The sequence below is a fragment of the Fusarium solani genome (assembly GCF_023522795.1).
Source record: "Fusarium solani strain SB1 chromosome Unknown bctg00000000, whole genome shotgun sequence".
NCBI lineage: Eukaryota > Fungi > Ascomycota > Sordariomycetes > Hypocreales > Nectriaceae > Fusarium > Fusarium solani.
Genome location: NW_027072157.1, coordinates 1,368,427 through 1,389,657, shown reverse-complemented (window position 1 = coordinate 1,389,657; position 21,231 = coordinate 1,368,427). Strand labels below are relative to the sequence as shown.

General features: G+C 52.1%; 8 protein-coding genes across 8 annotated transcripts; 6 read left to right on the top strand and 2 right to left on the bottom strand.

Moving 5' to 3' along the window:
• Nucleotides 1-171: 171 nt before the first annotated feature.
• MRS44_000442 (uncharacterized protein) lies at nucleotides 172-1,997 on the bottom strand (the record flags this gene model as incomplete). Its single annotated transcript, XM_046276846.2, has 4 exons — nucleotides 172-939; nucleotides 992-1,414; nucleotides 1,469-1,686; nucleotides 1,886-1,997. 4 exons carry the CDS (start codon nucleotides 1,995-1,997, stop codon nucleotides 172-174), a joined length of 1,521 nt encoding a protein of 506 aa, XP_046129427.1.
• Nucleotides 1,998-3,541: 1,544 nt separating this feature from the next.
• Nucleotides 3,542-4,918, top strand: MRS44_000441 (uncharacterized protein; the record flags this gene model as incomplete). Its single annotated transcript, XM_046271226.1, has 4 exons — nucleotides 3,542-3,682; nucleotides 3,735-4,133; nucleotides 4,203-4,749; nucleotides 4,803-4,918. 4 exons carry the CDS (start codon nucleotides 3,542-3,544, stop codon nucleotides 4,916-4,918), a joined length of 1,203 nt encoding a protein of 400 aa, XP_046129428.1.
• A 1,152-nt stretch (nucleotides 4,919-6,070) lies between these two features.
• MRS44_000440 (uncharacterized protein) lies at nucleotides 6,071-6,703 on the top strand (the record flags this gene model as incomplete). The annotated part of the gene is made up of 4 exons (XM_046271200.2): nucleotides 6,071-6,174; nucleotides 6,285-6,440; nucleotides 6,492-6,558; nucleotides 6,611-6,703. 4 exons carry the CDS (start codon nucleotides 6,071-6,073, stop codon nucleotides 6,701-6,703), a joined length of 420 nt encoding a protein of 139 aa, XP_046129429.2.
• Nucleotides 6,704-7,310: 607 nt separating this feature from the next.
• MRS44_000439 (uncharacterized protein) lies at nucleotides 7,311-8,900 on the top strand (the record flags this gene model as incomplete). The annotated part of the gene is made up of 1 exon (XM_046271502.2): nucleotides 7,311-8,900. One exon carries the CDS (start codon nucleotides 7,311-7,313, stop codon nucleotides 8,898-8,900), a length of 1,590 nt encoding a protein of 529 aa, XP_046129430.1.
• A 3,633-nt stretch (nucleotides 8,901-12,533) lies between these two features.
• On the bottom strand, nucleotides 12,534-15,810 carry MRS44_000438 (uncharacterized protein; the record flags this gene model as incomplete). The annotated part of the gene is made up of 5 exons (XM_046271536.2): nucleotides 12,534-12,813; nucleotides 12,865-13,332; nucleotides 13,402-13,820; nucleotides 14,831-15,220; nucleotides 15,265-15,810. 5 exons carry the CDS (start codon nucleotides 15,808-15,810, stop codon nucleotides 12,534-12,536), a joined length of 2,103 nt encoding a protein of 700 aa, XP_046129431.2.
• Nucleotides 15,811-16,278: 468 nt separating this feature from the next.
• MRS44_000437 (uncharacterized protein) lies at nucleotides 16,279-16,686 on the top strand (the record flags this gene model as incomplete). The annotated part of the gene is made up of 1 exon (XM_065624049.1): nucleotides 16,279-16,686. The coding sequence occupies one exon, from the start codon at nucleotides 16,279-16,281 to the stop codon at nucleotides 16,684-16,686; it is 408 nt and encodes a 135-aa protein (XP_065479772.1).
• Nucleotides 16,687-18,756: 2,070 nt separating this feature from the next.
• On the top strand, nucleotides 18,757-19,755 carry MRS44_000436 (uncharacterized protein; the record flags this gene model as incomplete). The annotated part of the gene is made up of 2 exons (XM_046271199.1): nucleotides 18,757-18,837; nucleotides 18,898-19,755. 2 exons carry the CDS (start codon nucleotides 18,757-18,759, stop codon nucleotides 19,753-19,755), a joined length of 939 nt encoding a protein of 312 aa, XP_046129433.1.
• Nucleotides 19,756-20,190: 435 nt separating this feature from the next.
• MRS44_000435 (uncharacterized protein) lies at nucleotides 20,191-21,114 on the top strand (the record flags this gene model as incomplete). Its single annotated transcript, XM_065624048.1, has 3 exons — nucleotides 20,191-20,339; nucleotides 20,419-20,569; nucleotides 20,620-21,114. 3 exons carry the CDS (start codon nucleotides 20,191-20,193, stop codon nucleotides 21,112-21,114), a joined length of 795 nt encoding a protein of 264 aa, XP_065479771.1.
• Between the last annotated feature and the right edge of the window lie 117 nt (nucleotides 21,115-21,231).

The following is a 21,231-nucleotide window of genomic DNA, read 5'->3' as shown; positions in this document are numbered from 1 at the left end:
GTGGTTGACCATTTTGGTGCGGCACCAATTGGTTGCGTGACTCAATCATGTCTATCGTACAAGGTTTTTCTCAGACGCTGGTAAACGCTTCCTTGCGGCCGACTGGCCGCTGCAAATGCCTGAATGGGAAAGGGAAGCACGCTATAAATGAGTAGAGAAGTTACGGTGCTCTCAAGCGTGGTCGCCTAGGTGCCGGAGTCCGTGGATGATGTGGGCGAGCGACCGGCGATACTTGTAGCCAAATACAGCTGCCGTGACGAAGAAGGGGCTGGCAATGAGTGTGAAGAAACTCCGGACCAAGACCTTGCCTTGAGAGTCGCTCTTCTTGATGACGTCCAGGTAGCCCTCGTTGCTGAAGCTCACGCGAGAGTACTTGGTCTGCCATCCCATACGGGGGAAGTGGACGCTCATAAACTCTTCGAGGAACTTGCGGAGTCGGTACCGCCGCGAGAGAACTGAGGATCTCATCTCGACGTAGTTTTGAAGGGCGAGGTCGTTGATTGCGTGCGCGTCGAAGGGACGAACTGCTGAATACTCTGCCAGAGCTAGAGATCTCTCAAAGGCGGCCGCAGTTGAGGTCGTGGACTGGTTCGAAGGGTCGTTCGACTCTTCAATTTGGGCATGCTTATCCAAAATCGAAAACAGAATTCGCACGTCCTCCATTCCCGCGTTCATGCCCTGGCCATAAAAGGGCACCATGGCGTGGGCTGCGTCGCCGACGATGACACAAGAGGAGCCATAGTGATACGGCTTGCACTTGAGGCTGATGAGTGGAAGGTGAGGGTTGGTCTTGAAGGACTCTATTAGCTCATCGCCGGGTATCAAGTCCGTCACTCCTGGGAAGTGCTTGTCGAAAAAGCTCGGCAAACTGGAAGGGTTGTTTTCGAGCTCTGTAAACTCTCGGCTTGGCATGAAGAGCGTGCATGTGAATGAGCCGTCCTTGGTCAAAGCGTTAGCGCAGAGCATCAAGAGCATGAGGGTTACTACTCACATCGCTGGGAATAGCAATGAACATAAAGTCCTTGCCGGGCCAAATGTGCAAGTGGTTGGGCGATATCCTGAACTTGGCCATTGAATCGGCTGTATCGTCTGTGTGGACGGGCTTGAGCTGGAACTCGCACCACAAGGTGTCGATATACTCTTGCTGGTAGTTCATCCGAGTAAACTTCATGAGATGATACCTCACAGCGGAATGAGCACCATCGGCACCAATCATGAGATCGAAGGAGATGTCGATCTCCTTGGGACGAGAATCCTTGGCCGAGCTGCCGTCTTGCACCTCAAACCACGCCTTGCACGCACGGTAGTCTGCGCCCGTGAGCTTGTGGTTGAAGAAGAGCTTGACATTGGGCATGCTCTCGAGAATGTCGAGAAGCCGCTTGTTGAGTCCCGCACGGTCAATGGCGTGGATCGCCTATCGCGATAGCGTCAGCTTCAAATTCTCTCAGGTTGAGGCAATTATGCATACCCGTCCCTTGACGTCGTAGTCTTGAGACTGCTCGAACAAGGCCCCGGTTGGTCCTCTGCCGTGGATCATGCGGCCTCTCATGGGAATCGTAGTCGCCATGACATGATCGAGGAGGCCTGGCTGGCCGGCATGGCGCATGGCATTGATGCCGCGCTCCGAGATGGCGAGGTTGATGGACCTGGTGAAGTTGAGAGGGATAGTACCAGGATCTCGAAGGTCTAGACCAGTCAGTAATTGAGACTCGGCGAAATAAAACCTCGTTGGACAAATAAGAAAAAAAGTCTCTTCTCAAGTCCTAGAATGAGAGGGCAATGTCCTGGCTCTTTGAATGCCATCAAAAAGGCCCCTCAATCATCCGATCAAGTATGACTCTATCGCGAGCCAACTGGAACTAGTAGAAGAGAAACATCAACTCACCAGGTCGCAACTCATAAACCTCAACCTCGTGTCCCCTCTGCGCAGCATACAAAGCCGCCAGCGAACCCACGGGTCCAGCACCGACAACGACAATCTTCTGAGGCTTCCCCATCTTTTGCTGCTGAGAAATCGAAAGTTGTTCGAAAAGGACGAACGGAGGACGGAACCTTTTAGAGTTGGCCAACAACGTTAGTCAGTACCTAGAAACAAACTTCGGCTGAACGGTAAGTCGAGAGGCGCCCCGATAAAGGCCGTCTTGCGTATTACAGTGATAAACCCATGCGACCCACGCATTGGATAGGTAGTAGAGTTGCATCCGCAATTTTTGCCTATGACGGTTTGTATTTTGATCAACTATTTCGCTATCTATTGCTTCTTGGTTGCGCGAGTGCACGTGCGCATATGCCAGGCAGGGTTGTTTTCATGCGGGACCTCAGACATGCGGTTTGGCGTCCGTCTTTGTGACAAACCCTCTCCTGCTTTGCCACGTTGTGTAGGCATCTGTTTGGCGGCGCAGGCTTCCAGTAACAATTACCTGTGGCGCTGTTCGCAGTTGGTATGGATCGTGGTCAAACACGGATAGATGCACGGAATGATTGTGTCTAGAACTCGTCGACCCTTCAACAGGGCGGCACCGCTTGGGGACTGACAAATTAACGTTGATGGCATTCAGAAACTGTGGTTACCGGTAGTTGGCATATCAACGTTGGTCAATTCCAAGTCAAGGTGATTCTCACTATCTTCGTATTTGTAATCTTGGATCTTGTGCAATTCGGAGAGGCTCTAAACTTCGTTATGCTCCAGTCTCTTATTAGATGTTGAGGCCATCTGCCTTGAATTTTCACCTGTGAAGGGAAAATCATGAGAAATAGTATATGGACATTGCAATGTGATCCAGGGAGATGTACTTGGGTAGCTCATGGAGTTGGTCTTGGCTTGGTTGCGAGCTACACTTTCAACAGACCCATGGATCCAGCTCTGAGTCGACTCAGTCCCCCACCTTCCAAAAAGGGATCCGTTTCAAACCGTCTGGACGGCTTTCCGTTTACTTGAACGGGTAGTCTAATATCTACTTCTTATACCTGGCAGCAAGAACTTGACCTTACATCGAACCTGGATTAAGCAGTAACTACTTGGATGATGAAAGGTTTGGATGGGATGTTGACCTAAGATTCCTATTGTTAAGTAGAGTTTGCTGTGATGTGCTCATTGTGTCAATGTGACTGTCGGACATTATGGTTCAGGCCTCTTGGTGCTTTAACCCAACACCTTGCTATTTTGCTTGCCCTCTTTTCTGAAGCAATCTATCAGACTCCTTGGACCTCATATGTAATCGTGAAATGTTTCAAAAGAAGAAAAGCCCATAATCGACTCGTTTGACCGCATGGGCGCATAAAATTCGTTTTGAGCATATGCACGGTTCGTGCGCGGGCACCGTTTTCTCGGCCGGCCATATCCGCCCCGTCCGTGGATCTTTTGCTCCCTCGAAAAGTTACACCACGAGATTTGAGACGAGGAACGAGACTTGTTGCACGCACACATTCCCGCGGCTTCACCGAATTTCCTCTATAAATCCCTTTCTCACCGCCGAAGCGACTCGGACTCTGTTCTCCATTTCCTGATTTCTCCAAACACCCGCCCACCAACACCGACACCATGTCCGAACCCCCCGCCAAGAAGAAGTGCATGGGCGCCGACTGCGAGAATGAAGCTGGATCGCTGCAGTGCCCGACCTGCCTGAAGCTCGGCATCAAGGACAGCTTCTTCTGCTCGCAGGATTGCTTCAAGAAGAACTGGGTATGTGTCCATGCTGGAAATGTGAAGGGATTCACAGCTGACAATCCTGTAGGGCATTCACAAGACCATCCACAAGTCGCAAAGTAATATCCTCCACCACTTCATGGCTCCGAAAGCAATCTCACCAGATCCAGCTACCGGCTACTACAACCCGTTCCCCAACTTCCCCTACTCCGGCTCTCTGCGACCCGTCTATCCTCTCTCCCCGCATCGAACCCTACCCAAGTCGATTCCTCACCCCGTGTGGTGGCAAGATGGCGATCCCAAGTACAGCCGCTCCCTCAGCAGCCGCAACAAGATCGACATTCTCGACAAGGCTGGACAGGATGCTATGCGAAAGAGCTGCACGCTTGCGCGAGAGGTCCTCGACATTGCTGCCGCCGCCGCGAAGCCTGGTGTGACGACCGATTACATCGACGAGATTGTTCACAAGGCTTGTATCGAGCGAAACGTAGGCATTGCCTATTCCATGGCCTCCAAGGTTATTGGGCTTTTCGACGAATGCTAACAAGAGACACAGTCGTATCCTTCTCCCTTGAACTACAACCACTTCCCCAAGTCATGCTGTACATCCGTCAACGAAGTCATCTGCCACGGTATCCCCGATCAGCGTGTTCTCCTCGACGGCGACATTCTCAACATCGACATTTCCCTCTACCACGAAGGCTACCACGCCGATCTGAACGAGACATACTACATTGGTGACCGGGCCAAGGCGGACCCCGACACCGTCCGCGTCGTCGAGACGGCACGAGAGTGCTTGGAAGAGTCCATCAAGGCTGTGAAGCCCGGTACCCTGATCCGGGAGTTTGGAAACATCATCGAGAAGCACGCCAAGAAGAGAAACTGCAGTGTCATCCGAACCTACTGCGGCCACGGAGTCGGCAAGCTGTTCCACTGCCCTCCCAACGTCCCACACTATGCCAAGAACAAGACAGTCGGCGAATGCAAGCCTGGAATGACCTTTACTATCGAGCCCATGATTGCGCTGGGCAAGTACCGAGACATTACGTGGCCGGACAACTGGACCAGCACAACCATTGACGGCAAGCTGACGGCTCAGTTTGGTAAGTCAATCTACGAGAAGTATAAGCTGGGCATTAGCTAACACGTGGTGCAGAGCACACTCTTCTTGTGACGGAAGATGGTGTCGAGGTGTTGACGGCGAGAAAGCCAGACTCTCCTGGTGGCCCCATCCCAATGCCTGGCACAGAAAATGGGGAGGCGGCAGCATAAATTTGAGATGAGCTGGGGTTAATGTCGAGCCAAATGTTTAGGTGTATGTGGAGTTTTGGGGAGCGAGTTGGTTGATAGATGTATACCGGGGAAGCGTTGTGGTGAAGACTCGAGGGCGTTGAAAGGGTGATCACCAACATCTAAGCAGGCATCCAAATCCAAGGCTGATCTCTATTCCCGTATGTCCATACATGCCATGCCAATTTCCAGAAGCATGTGAATTACGAGAATTCCTCAAGGTCTGAGTGAGGTGTTTTGACAAGTGGATATCAGACCGACATGTTTGGTCAGGTCATTTTCATTGCGTCCATCATGGACAAGGAGTCGAGCTTATCCCCGGATGCAGGGCAGGGCTGTGGAGTGACGCAGATGGCTTCAGGCTGTCAAGTTCCGCACGCAGAGATAGAGACAGAACAAAGGAAGACACACGACCCTTGCCGCGGCCACATCCGCCGTCTGTCCGTCCGTCATCCTGTCCTCCAGCCCCCCTCACTGACAGCCTAGCGCAGAGCTCCAGAACTCCAAAGGTCACCCAGCCACATGCAGGCGCCCAGCGGCCACGCCATGCCGCCACTCAGGGCGTTTCCCAGCGCAGGGGAACAGGGCATGGCCCGCCATAGTTACAGGGGGGTCTTATGCTGCAGACAGCCCAGAGGCAACGCACGCAACGTCAATGCCAGCGCAGAAACAAGCAACCCAGCTTGCGCAGCTCGAGGTCCATGTGTCCCGTCGGGTCAGGCAGGGCAGCAAGCGCGAGCCGCTTCCATCATAGCCGCTAGTTTAATCTGGGAAGCACTTCCACTTGCCTCTCCACCTCCACCTCCACCTCCACCAAAACTCACCACCGCTGCTACCACCACACCATCCTCCTTCGCCCGCCACCAAGATTTCTCTCTCCTCTCTTCTCTCCCTCTTCCCCCACATCTTGCCCTTGATCTCGTCGGCCAGGCCACGTCCTTTTTTGTGCTCATCAACCTCAGCTACTCTTGATACCCGGCTGCTCCCACGACGAGGCTATCCCTTGCTTCCGCGCGCGCGCACAAACTCCATCCTCCAGCTTGTGACAGAGCTTGACAAACAGCTGTCCTCGACTCGACCCTCGTCACCCCGACTCGACCACTTTTAGTCCTCGCACAACAACTCTAGCCCATCATGATGTCCGGAGAAGCTTGGCTGTACCTCTTGTCGGTACTCATCAACGCCGTCAACCTCTTTTTGCAGGTTTTCTTCACCATCATGTACAGCGACTTGGAATGGTATGTCACCACCACCCTGTCCGGCTGCCTTGGCTGTCAGCCTTTGCGCTTCGGATGCGCATCCTCAGCAACTATACATGCGGATTGAGACTAATCGCAAACAACTACAGTGACTACATCAACCCCATTGACCTCTGCAACCGACTCAACACCTACATTATCCCCGAGGCCGCGGTGCACGGTTTCCTGACCTTCCTCTTCCTCATCAACGGCTACTGGGTGCCTCTCATCCTCAACCTGCCTCTCCTTGCCTGGAATGTCAAGAAGTACGATCACCGAATTTCCGATCTGGCAACAGGATACTGACCGGACTCTAGGATTGTTGACAACACCCACCTGCTCGATGCGACGGAGATTTTCCGCAAGCTCAACGTTCACAAGAAGGTAGGCGGCAACACTTTCAAGGTATTGCGCAACCGGTTCTAACTCGGAATAGGAATCCTTCTTCAAGCTCGGTTTCCATCTGGTCATGTTCTTCTTCTATCTCTACAGCATGATTGTCGCTCTCATCCGCGACGAGTCGTCCTAAACGACTGTCCAAGTAAGACGGGATCCAATCATGCTCGACATCAGACATGATGGACCGCAAGAGTTACCCTGCTAGCCAAGGTCGACCGACTACCTCCAGAGTCGAGTCGGCCAGTCACGCGATGAGACGATATGAACCTGCCACGGCAGTACATAACGAGTGGAAGATGGTATAGATTGACGACGGGTTTAAAGAGGCGGGCTTGGCGTATATAACCTGGTATCATGCCAGCTGGCGCTCTGGTTGATTACTTCATGAAAGCGGTGGGTGGTATGGGTTGTTGGAGACTGAGGCATCACGCAGGTTTTGTTGGCCTTTTTGTCATCCGGCATCGGCCGCCCTGGTGTGATAATTGATTAATGACCGAACCGAATGGCCAGCTTGCGAGCACCAGCAAAATATGTGATATCCAGGTAGTTAGATCTGTAAGAGCCATGACGGACATTTTATAAGCCTCGTATTTCAACGGTTGTTCGAGGCTCATGCGTGATGCGATCATAGTCACGTGACCCTGCCACTTTTCGCGACCCAGACAGTCGCGCTCAGTGTGATTCGCCCAACTTTGCGACAACATCCCAACAAGCAACAACTTTGAGCGTCTTTCACCATGGTAGACTTTGGCGAGTACCCGCCAAATATGGCGCCGCAAGATGCGCTCATTGTTCGAGAACAAGCCGAGCCCGACCACGCTGTGGTGCCTTATACAGCCGAAGACCTGTCGCGCCCCAAAGCTGGTCCTGCAAACCCGTTCAAGGATGAGGCGAACGCCTTGAAACGCAAGAACGTCTTGACCGGCCACGCAGAAGAGACTTTTCTGAGCGAACACACATTTCGAAGCAAGCACCGCGCTGTAGAGCGACGAGGAGGCCCGGAGAGAGAGTACCAGACCAACGCAGAACTGAAGGCAGAGGCTGCCAGGATACGGGCGACACGAGAGAGCAAGGGCAGCGCGACGATTGCTGAAGGGCCTGGCTCCTATGTTGGACCATGGGCCAGGTACAAGCGACCCCAGTACGAGGTTGTGGGAGAGGACGAGGAGCTCGCGAGCGACGAAGAGTATGAGATTGTGGAAGAGGAGGAAGAGGTGGTCGAGAGTGGAACAGTGGTCAAGGCACCGACCAAGGCGCTGGAGCGAAGAAAGGAGGCCGAGGAGATGGGCGACGAGACGACGACATTCCACGGATCCGCCGAGTACGACTACCAGGGCCGGACATACATGCACGTTCCCCAGGATCTGGACATCGATCTTCGGAAAGAGGTGGGAAGCATCACCAATTACATCCCCAAGAAGCAGATTCATGCCTGGAAGAATCATTCCAAGGCAGTCACGGCACTACGCTTCCTCCCTGGCTCGGGGCACTTGCTGCTATCTGCCAGTGCTGATACTACCGTCAAGATCTTTGACGTGTATCACGAGCGGGAGCTGCTGCGGACGTACTCTGGACACTCCAAGGCTCTTTCCGACATTTGCTTCAACACTTCGGGCACTCAGTTCTTGTCCTCGTCCTATGATCGCATGATCAAGCTCTGGGATACTGAGAAGGGTGTCTGCGTCAGCAAGTTCACGACTGGCAAGACGCCTCATGTCATCAAGTTCAACCCTGATCCTGAGCACGCCAATGAGTTCCTGGCGGGTATGTCGGACAAGAAGATTGTCCAGTTTGATATCCGCACACCCAACGAAGTGGTTCAGGAATATGATCACCACTTGGCGGCTATCAACACTATCACCTTTGTTGACGAGAACCGTCGTTTCATGACGACATCTGACGACAAGTCACTCCGTGCATGGGACTACAACATTCCTGTACCTATCAAGTACATCGCCGAACCGGACATGTATCCCATGACCCGCGCGGCGCCTCACCCAAGTGGCAAGTATGTCGCCTACCAGAGTTCTGATAACCAGATCCTGGTCTACGGCGCCAACGACCGCTTCCGCCAGAACCGCAAGAAGAGCTACCGCGGACACAACAACGCTGGTCTGGGCATCGACCTCGACTGCAGTCCCGATGGGCAGTTCCTTGCCTCTGGTGACTCTGGCGGTTATGTGTGCTTCTGGGACTGGAAGACGTGCAAGATGTATCACAAGCTCAAGGCGGGCAACCAGGCCATCACATGCGTCAAGTGGCATCCTCAGGAGACGAGCAAGGTGGTTACAGCGGGTCTAGATGGTGAGATTAGGTATTGGGATTAAGAGGGTGGACGTAAGGGACTTGGGATGCATGGCATGGCGTTTGGGAATCTAGATGGTAATAAAATACAACTTGAGAATAGCTTTTGAAGAAGTTTGGGATGGTATGTTTCTTCTTGTTTCTTCAGGAACTGGCATGCAGTGTCGTGATTCTGGTCCATCAACGAGTCCCTTTTCCACCTTTTCTACGTAGCCAGACTCCAGTTCACCATTGCAGTCACACAAGTAACCTCGAAGGCTCGGTCTAGTTATATATATGCCATGGGCTTCACATGTCTCCGCCTCCCAGTCGATTCTCCTGGCCATATTTGCTCTCGGATGGCTTATGCCACGGTCGTACTAGAGCAACTTGAAGGTCACGATTTTTCTATTCTCTCTGGCCTCCTCAAACCATTGGTGTGCTGCTCACAACTCTGTGCTGCTTCATCCTTTTAGCCAAGTCGAGGCTGTACAGGTCTGACCGGACACCTTTTAGGGTCTACCCAGCCACTTCGAATGGGGGACGAAGGTAGATGACGCGTGAGAGGATCGGGAAAAGAAGAAGCCTCTTGCGCTTAATCCTAAGAGAAGCATTCCTCTCACTGCCGCCCAAGCTCCAGAGCAGTTTGCACCCAGGGGAACAGTAGAAGGAACCGACCAAAGTGTAGTGTCAAGGTATGTGGCTTGCAGTGTCACCAGGTTGTCTGTCCCGGCTAGGGTTTGAGTTCTTCCCTGAAGTATCTATCGAGTTTCGAACAGGATGCTAGTCTATCGCGGAGTTCCAACTTCTCGGCACCAAAGCCCCAAGGCAACGCACACACGTACACCCAGAACCTTTCAGTGATGTTGGCCTTCTGAACGAATCCAATCTGTATGGTCCATTAGACGCTCGTGATGTCGGCTGCAGACCGAGTCGACGCCTTCTCTGGCATCTGGGATGCCGTGCCTTAGATGGGTGGAGAGTGATCACAAAGTGTATCGTCCCAACCCAAATTCTCGCTGACCGCCCCCATCCTTACACATTCATCAACGCCAAACTCAAATTCAAGTTTAAGCTCAAGCACATAGCTTACTATAAGAGCCTGTAAGACAGTAAGTTCCAGGTCTTATCTTCAAACTTGAAAGAGATATCCACCAAGAGCAGTCTCCAAGATACGACTACCTTACTTAATAACAGATTTGATCCTTTCCCCCAGGAAACACGCCATTTTTTGTTCATTATTCGAGAGAGTATCATATGTTGATGGCCAAAAGACAGCCAGAAGCTCGGGGTTTTGATGAAGCCAAAGGGGATGGTGTTATTATCCTAAGTAGTCGATATCAAGCCAAGGACTCAGTAACCACATCATCGGGGCTGTTCTTTTCAACAAGTATGAACAAGTTTATTGCCTGCTAACTCAAGACACTGGGCAATCCAGGAGAGAGAAGGTGTCACAACGATAATAGTTGGCGTGCCTAAAACGATAGCATCCAGCAGGTAAGGAGGCGGCTTGTTCTCTGGCTAACCCAAACACCTAAATAGTGTGCGAGATATAGAATTCTTATGCCTCAAGCATCCTTTGATCCTGAAAAACTCAGGTCTTCATAATATCTAGGTAGTGCTGGCCGCTGCTTACAGCGGTGGGTTGGACGCAGACAGTATGAAGGGATCTGGGCAATACAAACGAGAAGAGTTCCGGAGGATGTAGTATTAATTCTACTAAGTCTTCAAGACCAACTGATAAAGATATTTGTTATATTAGCTGGTTGTGGCTTCTAGCTGCACATGTATATAGGTATATTCGGAAACAAAAAGAACAAAGAGCTTGTTCACTATGCTTACACACTCCACATTTGTTAGTGTTCGCACTTTCGCTTGCTCCTAAAATACTATAAAACAGAAAATATAGGCCAATGTCTGATTTGGTGGTTCTCATAGTGGGGAGTGAGTGATATGGGTATACCGAGGCAAGGCACTCTCCTAGCCATCCCCATTTCACACAACTCCCTGGGCGGCATTACCATAATTTCACAAGCCTTTGACCAAGGAAAACCCCTTATGATAGATATTGAGCTGTATTCCTTCTACTCTTCCATTAAATGCTAGGTAAATGCCCTTGGACCACTGAGTTGTCTAAGCAGGACGGATACCTGCCAACTTCACTGAGCGCCGGTGTCGCAATAGGCCGCGCTTTTCAAATACCAGATCCCACACATGATTTATATTCGATTCTACGTATAAATATACGGATTTTAAAAATCCCACCCAAACATCCCCAAGTCCACTCTGTGTGACTTCATGTAGTATAACCCTCTGTAAAGGCCTACCGATGCCCAACTGACCGCCATGCAACAGCTCAACAATCATAGTTATCTGTCCGTCTATAAAAACCACTGGATAGCTAGTTAAATGATCACAGAATAGCAGAAAAGCAGGGAGAGGGAGTTTTAAGAACATGCTAGTCAAGAAAGGCATAGTGTCGAGAAGGAGAATATGTCATGCAACCAGCCTATCTCATCGATTCAAGCTATATATGGGCCAATGAATCTCAAGCGCATAGAAAGTAACGCAAATCTAGAGTAAATAATGTGGAGAGCCCAATCACAACGGGACTTGTCGGGTTTCGAGCGTTATGTCCAAGTTCACTGCTGGTCACACTCAATTTACAGTCAGTCTTGAACCGTGTCTTCATAACCATTGGAGCCAACTAGTCTAGAATTCCTTTTAGTGACCAAATTACTCAGAAAACCATTTCAACGCGGTCAATCAAAGGGCCAATAGAACGGGTTCGTGGCAGGTCAAGAGTTTGCAAACCATAGGGGGTGGGCACCACTCAGCAAACCATTTCCGACTAGGACTTTCGACCAACGGTGACACAAGGAAAACGCCAATCATGACTATCCAAGGCTCGGTGCAACCCAAGCAAACTCCAATGGTCTGAAAGACAAAGGTCTCTCCATGTTTCCTTAGTTGTCCTTTGTTCCGGAACCAAGAACGTCACCTCTATCCAAAAGATGCAGAAGTATGAGAGCAAGCACATTGGTCAAATGACGCATAACAGCTTAGAGTAACCATTTGGCTTAGAAAAAGGACAACAGAAGCACTCAAGTCCTTGCGGACCAGCTACACCACCTGTATTTTAACCATGTTCAAAGGAACAAAGTCACGGCTTAGCCGCCAATGTTTTCATGTCCGAGTAGTATACAAATTCCCCATGATACGTCTCGCTTCTGCTTTGCCATATTGCACTAGAGACCTTGTTTTTTCCCCTCAAAAGTTGAAAAATCCCCTTGCCTGGGCGACCTCGCCTCAAGGGATATCATATAGGAACACAGTAAGAAACCCTGAAACTCCTAACCCCTAAACCTTTTTTGCTTTCTCCCCTTTCATTCCGAGGGGTAGAGGAAACGCTCATTTTCCCTCTGTCTCAAACGAGTGAATCCAACCTCCCTGGTGAGCTTGTGTCCAGACAAACTGGTCCAGACTGGTAGAAGCCCTTGCTGTTGTACGCCCGCTCATGTAAATGCAATCGAGTCAAAAATGTTTTCTGAGCAGAGTTTTTGTTTCCGTGTCTTTGTTTGACCACCACGCTGAAATTTGCAAAAATGCTTCCAGTCAACCCCCTTTAAACGCCAAACTTGCTTTGTGTTTTTTTTGTTGTTTGTTGGAAAGAAAAATCACCAAATGTAGTCCGTCTCCCCCTTTTTCAGTCCCGGGCACGCTCCGCAGCAACATTTGAAGCCGAATCGGTAGTAGAGATCGATGGGGGTCCGTCTGGTCCCATAGGAGATGGTTAGCTCTTCGCCTGCAAGGATCGTGTCCGCCTTGACCACCATCTCAAGGGTTTCGTTCTCCGGGTTGAAGGTGTATTCGATGTTGTCTCTCGGACGGCATGAGTGGTTGAAGCGGGATGCGATAGGGAAGAGTCCCGCCTTGTCGTCGACACCAATGGAGAAACTACATACACTTGAGCATCATCTCATCATTCGCAAGTAACTCGGAACTCACCAGTTGGCCATCCACACGGCCTGAAGCCGCGGCGTCCCCGGCTTGACCGAGCTATTCGCATGAAGCCCCAGCGCAACTTCGCGCTGCCACGGGCTCAGCCTCTCGAACTCTTTGAACAGCGAGTTGGTGTCAGCCACCAGCAACGGTCTCTCGACAAGGATTCGGTCTCCATACTTGAGGTCCCGAGCCGCAAAGGCGCCCCAGCCCGCGATCCTGGACTGCGCCACGGCGAAGTAGTCGTTGTGGAAGATGACGATCCCCGGGGACGGCCCGTCGGGTGAGGGCGTCAGGGGTCCGTCTGCCGCCGGGGTGGGGAGGAGCTCGGGGGAAGGGAGCTTGGGAGGTGACCCGAGGTGAGGAGTGACGGACTCGAGGGGTTTAAAGGAAAGGCGCCTGGGTAGAGGAGGACGAAGAGTGTCTGTCGAGTCCAGGAACCTTGCGCCTCGGCTCGTCAGGCAGAGGACGGATCTACACAAAGAGAAAAGTGGTCAATACCGGGCCCCAGCGGGAAAGACGCCATAAAAACATGTATCCTACTCGTTGGTGGTATCGTCGTCTTCGTCGTCGGTCCAAAAGTCCGAGTCCGAGGTGAATTCAGGCTCAGATCCAGAAGTAGCAGCGTACTCCGTCGCGATGCTATCGGGCGACGTGGAGAGCTGGTCCCTCGCCAGGACGTTTCTGCAGAGAAGGGGCTTTTCGCCTTGTGAAGTAGTCGTGTAGTCACGTTCCTCCTCAGAAGCCTTGGACATGTCAATTTCCAAAGGACAGTGAATCATGGAAGAGCATATCACCTCCGACCCTCCAGTAAGCAATGGCAGTAGGCCTCCGTCCTTCGCACCCAACTCCCCCTTCACTTGAAGGTCAAGCTCCGGAATGTCATCGATGGACAAGGAAGTGAAGACGGCGTGGAGCACAGGCTCATCAGGTAGAAGGGACTCGCTGGCCATTCGCAGTGTCTTGAGTTATCGTCTCGTGATGGTGTAGTGAAGATGAGAGAGCAAAGGTGTGAAGCAGCAGGTGACGTCAAGTGTTGGACTTCGATATGCTGCAGATGGAGAAGATTTATGGGGAAGGTGTCAAGTGATCTTAAGGTTGCTTTAAATAGGCAAGTCGATGCAATCGGAAGTGAATAAGTGTCGTTCGTGTTTGATCGTGAAGCTGTGTGAATGCGATGTGTTGGAGGATAATATCATCAAACCCGCCCTCCCTTTACCATGTGTCACGCATCAGCCGGGAAAGCGTCGTAATTAACCAGATGGAGAAGAGAAAGGCAAGAGTCAGAAAATGTCCATCAGCATCCTGTTTGAGCAAGTCAAGAAATGGGACCACGACAAGGCGAACAAATAAAAGAGGGCGAATGTGTGCCCAACCAATTCAAACATTGGCCCTCACTCTCGCCTCACCCAACGAAACGGACTCCCCCATGGTCAGTCCATGGCCCATGTGACCCCCGGGAAATAAACTGCCCTCAAGCGAAAAGCACAGCCAGGAGGAATACAGTCAGGTAGTCAAAAGGCTATGCGCACCACGTAGCACGATAAATGCCCAGGAACCGCGTGAGGTCAGGTGATGGGACGTGCCGTTCGGCTTCACTTCCGGGCCCGCCGGGGGGCCGAGAAGGTCCAGAGAAGGCTCTAGCTCTTCTTTTTCTGAGGCCAGCCGAGGATTTATTGATTGTAAATGGGATGCTCGAGAGTCGAGAATCGATCTGCGGTGAGGGGCCTCTACCATGTGCTCATGATGTGACTTGCCACTCACTTACACGCAGACAAAATAGAAGAACCACAACATGAATCTTTTCATTCTAGAATAACTACCTATTCGATCGATCCGTAAGTTACCCATTAAATAAACATAATCTGTTCCAGTCCTTGATGCAATACCCATCCAGGCCAGACCTAATTCCCAATACCTTGACCCCCAAATTGCCATCCAATATCATCCCAGAAATCAAACAACCCCTTACAGGACTCGTCAATGCTCGGTCCCGCTCGCCCCGGACAGAGCCTGCCGGAGACTCTGTATCATATGCTTTTTTTACTTTTCCATCCATGACTTCACTTTGCCCCGACCTCGGATCTCCAGGTTCTTTCCATCCCCTTGTCTCGCCGTACCGGCCGGCCTTGTCGTCAGGGCTTGTTGATCTGACCTGACCATGCGTTTCCAGGCTAGCACCACCTAGATTCTCTAGTGTACGTCTGAATAAGACACTTCTTATCTCGTCTCTGGGGGCGAGTGAGACTACCAAACCTTCTTGGGTCGTAGGGGACAGGTCGATCCGCAGTCCGAGCATTGCAGGGAGTCCGGCTTGCTTAACACTCTCCGGCACCGGCAGACCCAAAGGAATTGGCCCGCCCTTGTTGTCAGGCAGTCAAACGGTGCATGAAGTCCGTGTCCGACCCCGCATTCGATACAGAACCGGCGCAGGTTGACGACTCGGTCCCCGGGCCCCGGCTCCCGATCCGATACGACGCGGCCGTGTGGGTCAAGGCAGGCCGTCGGGGCTTGGAGTATGTCAAAGTGCTCCGGGGTCCGCACGCGGAAGCAGATGTAGCACTCCAGATTGCCCGGCTGGTGGTCTCGACCCCTCTCGCTGGGTCGATGTTGTGGAAAGTCCTTTGCTGCTCTCATGACAAACTGAAACTTGTCTACCGGGTCTGCCATCCGCCCAGGGTCGATCAGGCGGTGAAAGTGCCGGTTCACCGTGGAGAGGAAGATGAGTGACTGATAGTCCAGCTCGGACATGATGAGCAGCTGAAGCTCCGGGGAGAGGCGTTCCAGCAGCGATGGCATGGCGGGAAGGCGAGGTTTTGGGAGCCAGCATGGACGGCTGCTAGGACGGCTCATGGGGGGACTTGGGAGAGAATATATGGTATGCGAGCGTGTAGACTCGTGCCCGGGAGGCTCGCCAATGAAGCCAGCGTGCGGCCGTGGTAGGAGCATCATTCTTTCTGAGGGGTTAGGCTTGCAAAGGTCTCAGAAAAGTGTGGGCGATCTCGATACCCTTCTGCAAGACGGAGCGATGCGGCCTCTATAAGTGACAAGTCAAGAGGAGGGAGGGGTTAGCATTTCATACTAGGCATGCAGGGAAACACACTCCTGGCTACAACAATAACAAGCCCGCCTGCAGCAACGCCCACGCTCTTCACGGCGGAAATGGGACGAGCGGGTGAGTGACAAGGGCGAGGTGTGGTGTGCTGCCGTGAGGGCATGCCTTGGACGTCGCCGTTGGTCGTGTTTCGGGGGGGCTGAGACAGTCAGGCTCTCTTCGCTTGGGGCAATCGATTGATGCATTCAATCAATGGCCAACGACCGGCTTCAAGGTGGGCCGTGATCCGTTGGCCACGGGAAACAAGATGGGGATGGAGTCGTCCAACATTGGTCGATCCAAGGCCGATTCGATAGGATTGAACTATGTGCTCTGCCGCCCCAGGCAGACCGAGCGCCATGCCGTTTGCTTGCTCAAGAACGCCCCCATTCTGCTTCTGCCATTCAAGCCTCGTCCTGCAGACCTTGCCTCCGCTTCTTCTTCAGTGGTCCGCGTGGGTGGCGGCCCAACAGCATGCGCTGCTGCATGCCGCAGAGAAGCAACGAATGAACACACGACCATACCCTGGCATCCTTGATGCAGAGAGATCTGGTGGCCCTCTGCCGAAGATTCGTCGACGACGCATCAGAAGAGCAAACATCGGCCGGCCCGGGGCCACGCCGAGGGCGGAGAGAGGCCCCAAACGAGGCAGCGGTTGGGCGGCCACTTCTGCTGGTCCCCGAGAGGCGCTTCGGGACCTCTCCCCGGTCGACGGCTTCCTGTCATGTGAATAAGAGGCTGAAGTGGTCTCTCCCCCGATGATTACCTGTGGTGAACCAAACTGTCGGGTCCTGGCTTCAGGTGGACCAAGCCCTAACTCATAATAGCTCATCTGCGACCGTGTTGGATCCAACACTCAAGGGACCAACCCCGTGGACCTATCTCGACTCCAGTTGCTGCATGCTGCAGTTTTGGGAAGACGGCCGCCCTGTCTTGACGCGGCTGTCGTGTCCTTGCGAACTCATGATTGGAAAAGGGCCCGCCGCCCATTTCGTTGGTTCTGTACCACCGTCAGCATCCTTTCATTCATCGGCATGTCTTGTCTCCTTCTCTGCCATGAACTAGGATCAGGCATTCGGGGATGTTTGCTCGATAGTCTCTGCTTGTCTCCATCATTAAAGATACTCTCAGCTTGAGCCTCCGGCTCCGATCAGCGACAGAGTTGTTGCTCGGAGATGCCGCGCATTGTGCATTGCACTGATCGGTGTGACTGCTGTCAGGCTCAAATCATGCGACATCGAGAGCCATCCCAAAGCACAAACTTCGACACAGGCCAGGAGTTGCTCGGCGCCTGCTCACACAGATGGAGGCGTCAACCCCATCCTACCCATCTTGCCTCGCATTATCACTTCTCCAACCCTCACCCTCACCCGCAGCGCAGGAGCATGTTGTCTCGGCAAGAAAAAGCAAATCATCGACCCCCATGCCTCTAGCAGATCGCGTCGCTCGCATCGACAAGGGTGCAACCGCCGAACAAGACTCCTTCGTTCAGCTTGAGGCGTCCGCTAATGTCGGCTGAATACGGACAACATCAAAGCAAACGACATGTAAGAAATCTTATCAAAAAGCAAGCTTATTCAACTGACTAACAGATACCACCCCTATCTGTTGGCCAAATGGCCTAGGCTGGTCAAACACGGCTTGGGTGGGTGAGTCGATATTGCCCTCGGATAAGATGCCTCTGTTGATGAGAGACAACCAACAATCGTTTGGGTTCCAGTGTCTCTCTTGTTTGACTCAGTTGAAATCGCCGTTCGTTGAGAGATGCACGATTCTCACTCGCATCTTGGAAGTTGGGGATGTCGGACATAACCTAAATTAAATGCGGCTCATGGACCGTGTCAAGAATGTGAAAGAAGATGACTTCATGAAAGGGACGTTTGTGTCCTGACCAAGAAGCTTGAAGAAAGAGCTGGGGAAGTGATGCTTACAGTCTGTCCAGATGGCTGATGTTGGGGTCCAGAGAATCGTTCCCAGCTTGCTTATTCCAACAGCTCGCATGACCATTGATGTTATAACTGGAAGTGAGGGGTGAGGACTTGTTGCTTGGGCAAAACTTGGTGCTGGTTGAGGTATCTCCAAGATGGAAGGATGTGATTGACCGAGACTCCCTGCAGTGACTACTGCAGAGATTTCTGCCAGCCTGCCGGCTTATGGTCGCAAACACGATCAAGACCTTCCAAGTTGGATGGGACGATCACCATTATCGCTCTGTAGTGCCATTGCGATAATCGACCATGTGGATGCTTTGCGGGGATCGAAATGTTTGAGACACTCTTCTCGAAAGAGAGCAATGTCTCGGATTGCGTCTCTAAATGGAATGCCACTTTAACAGAAACGAGGTGAGTGCAGCAGGCAATCATGTGTTCGCTCATGCGCTGACGGTTGGGGGCAGTTTGCTGCGGTCAGACCTGACTGTGACAGTGATTGCTGCGCCATGGGATGGTGGATGACCGGCAGCAACCCAAGGCATACTGAAGGATTTCGCTCTCTTTCTCTCTCAGTCTCTCTCGTTTGGTTATGCGCTGGCAGGATACGACCAAACGTTTCGACACAGCCTCGATGCCAGCTTGCATTGCCATCCAATGCCTCCGCAATCGACGCCGTAGATCCCGACAAAGAGTCGTTTCAGATGCCGTGGCGACCAGGGTCCGTCCGCGCTTAGCACAAACGTCATAATAATAATCCAGGCCCCAGTCAGGTCGTGGACCCTTGGAAATTCGTCTTCTGGTGATGTCTTCAGACTTTGTTCTGCCTTTCTCAGACGCTCATTCATTCGTTCCCTTGGTATCTGCATCTGCATCATGGCCCTGATCGAACCGGCCAACTGCAGCGGAAATGCGACCGCTCCCACAGCCAGCGATGCAGGCGTCGCAGGCGCGGGTGTAAGTATTGGATCTGACGGAATGCGAAATTTGTCCTTCAGCGCTGACACGGCTCAACAGATCCTGCTGTCCTTCATGATCACGGCATGCCTAGCCATCATCTTGTCCAGCAGCGTCATCTTTGGCGAATTCCGCGGTAGAGACTCGGTCATTCGACGAAAACTCCTCAACGGCTACAGCGACTCCCAGATTATGCAGGGCATTGGAATCCAGAGCGTCGGGCTCGCCAAGATGAACACGCTTGTGCCATATCACTTCTTCCTCATCTGGATGCTGTCGCTTCTGTCCATGGCGACACACAACGCGACACTGCTGGCTCTCGTACACGACTACCGCCGCGACTGGGTGATTCGATGGATGCGACAGTTCCTCATGTTCGTCAACCTGGCGCTATCATGTGTGTCTGGAGTCTTTGTTCTGGAGGCCGTCTCAAAGGGCTTGGACGACAAGACCCTACCGATCGCTTGCGTGTGGGAGGTCGACGGTAACGGAGCTGCATCCAATGCAGGCTTGTCGTATGTCGGCACTATTGTCGTTATCGCAGGCAACGCCATCATCTTTATCCTGGCGACCTGGTATCTGCACAGCAAGAACCAAAAGTTCTACAAGGCTGTCCAGATTGGCGGCTTAGTACTCATGACAGCCGTCGCCATTGGCGCCGCGATCCGAATCATCCTTCTATCCCAGGCATTTGGTAAGCCTTCGATCGAGCTAAAGGACGAGGGCGAGAAGATCTGGAGCTTCGGACAGCTGCTCTCCATGCTGCTTCTTATTCTTCCCTTGGTGTCCGTCATCGAGATCTACCGAGGCGAGATCCAGGTTGCAGGACCTGTTCGTGATGACCGGAGCCGGGTATACGACGGCGAGCTCCAGGCAAATCCGCATTCAGGATCACAAACGAATCTCTTCCAGAAGTAAAGTACGATGAGATGGACTTGGAGATCGTTTGGACAGTTCGTGTGAGCTATGGTCATAATGATGAACTTGGTAATGGCGCAAAAAGTGTGACCAGATTGGAGCGGCCCAAAGTGTGCAAGAAGATAGATACCCTTTTTTATGTGTTTTTTTCATGAGCATTTAGAAACTCGAGTCATCCTCAAATTGGAAAGAGCATTTGCGCTGGCCGCGACTACCTAGTATACCGTTTCTCGCTTCCTTCCACCTGCATGTTCTTCCTCATTTAGTAGAGGCAGGTTGATATCAATCATCGCCGAATCTAGACTTCTACAAAAGTATAAGCTCCTATTCCTTGCATACATCTCTAACATTCGAGTTACCTCTACTCTAATACCAAAACCTGGATGACAACCTGTGCGGTCTCTCTACCTTGACTTTCACTATTGGATCCTCGCCATGCCGCTCACACTGACTGTCAAACAGAGGCGGTGGCTCTGCATCGCCTTTTGCCTCTGCTTGACTTTCTTTCTGATCGCCGCGTATAGAAAACAGGAATTGAAGGCAAAGGCGAGGGCCTACAGATATCCAAGCCCCCTCGACGGACAGTAAGTTGAGGCCTCTCTTCCACAACAGCACTAACAAGGGCTCAAGCATCAACCACCACCAACACAATACCGAAACCAGGTCCAATAATACAACTTTCGAAGCCATTGCTCGAAAACATGGCACCAACAAGGTCACCTCCCACAGATATCAGTCCATGTACCAAAAGTATCTCGGCCCTCTCCAGGGTAAGCCTGTCAAGTTCCTCGAGATCGGACTGGGGTGCAACATGGTAAGGACCCTTGCCATATCTATTGTAATACGTCCTCTAATATCTCTCAGGACTACGGTCCTGGTGCTTCCTACAATACATGGCTCGAGTTCCTCCCTGGCGTTGACCTGTACTTCATCGAGAACGACCGGTTATGCGCCGAGACATTCAAGCACAACAACCCGAATGCTCGCATCGCGATTGGTGATCAAGCAAGCATCCAGTTTCTAAACCAATTCGCCAATGAGTCCACCCGGGACGGTTTATTCGATGTAATTGTCGATGATGGTGGTCACGGTATGGTGGAGCAAATCACCTCTCTGGAGCAACTGTGGAAGATTGTCAACCCAGGCGGGCTGTATGTGATTGAAGACCTCCGGACCAGTTACCGGGAGCACTGGGGCGGCGATTCGTCAGGGAGGGACACAAGGAAACATACAACCATGAAGTATGTGTATGGGCTTCTCGACGACATGATGGCCGGGTGGACCAAGCATTCCATCAGTCGCTCGTTGGAGAGTGTTGATTGCATGGCGGAGATTTGCGTCCTGAGAAAGACTGCCTAAGCGATATGAATAGTCTTGGAACGGTGTTCAAGTCTCCATGGGGGGTTCCTATACCGAGAAACCATAGTCAGATTGTCACTTGCTTAGCGTCACTGGAAGCGTTTATTGTCCTGATCA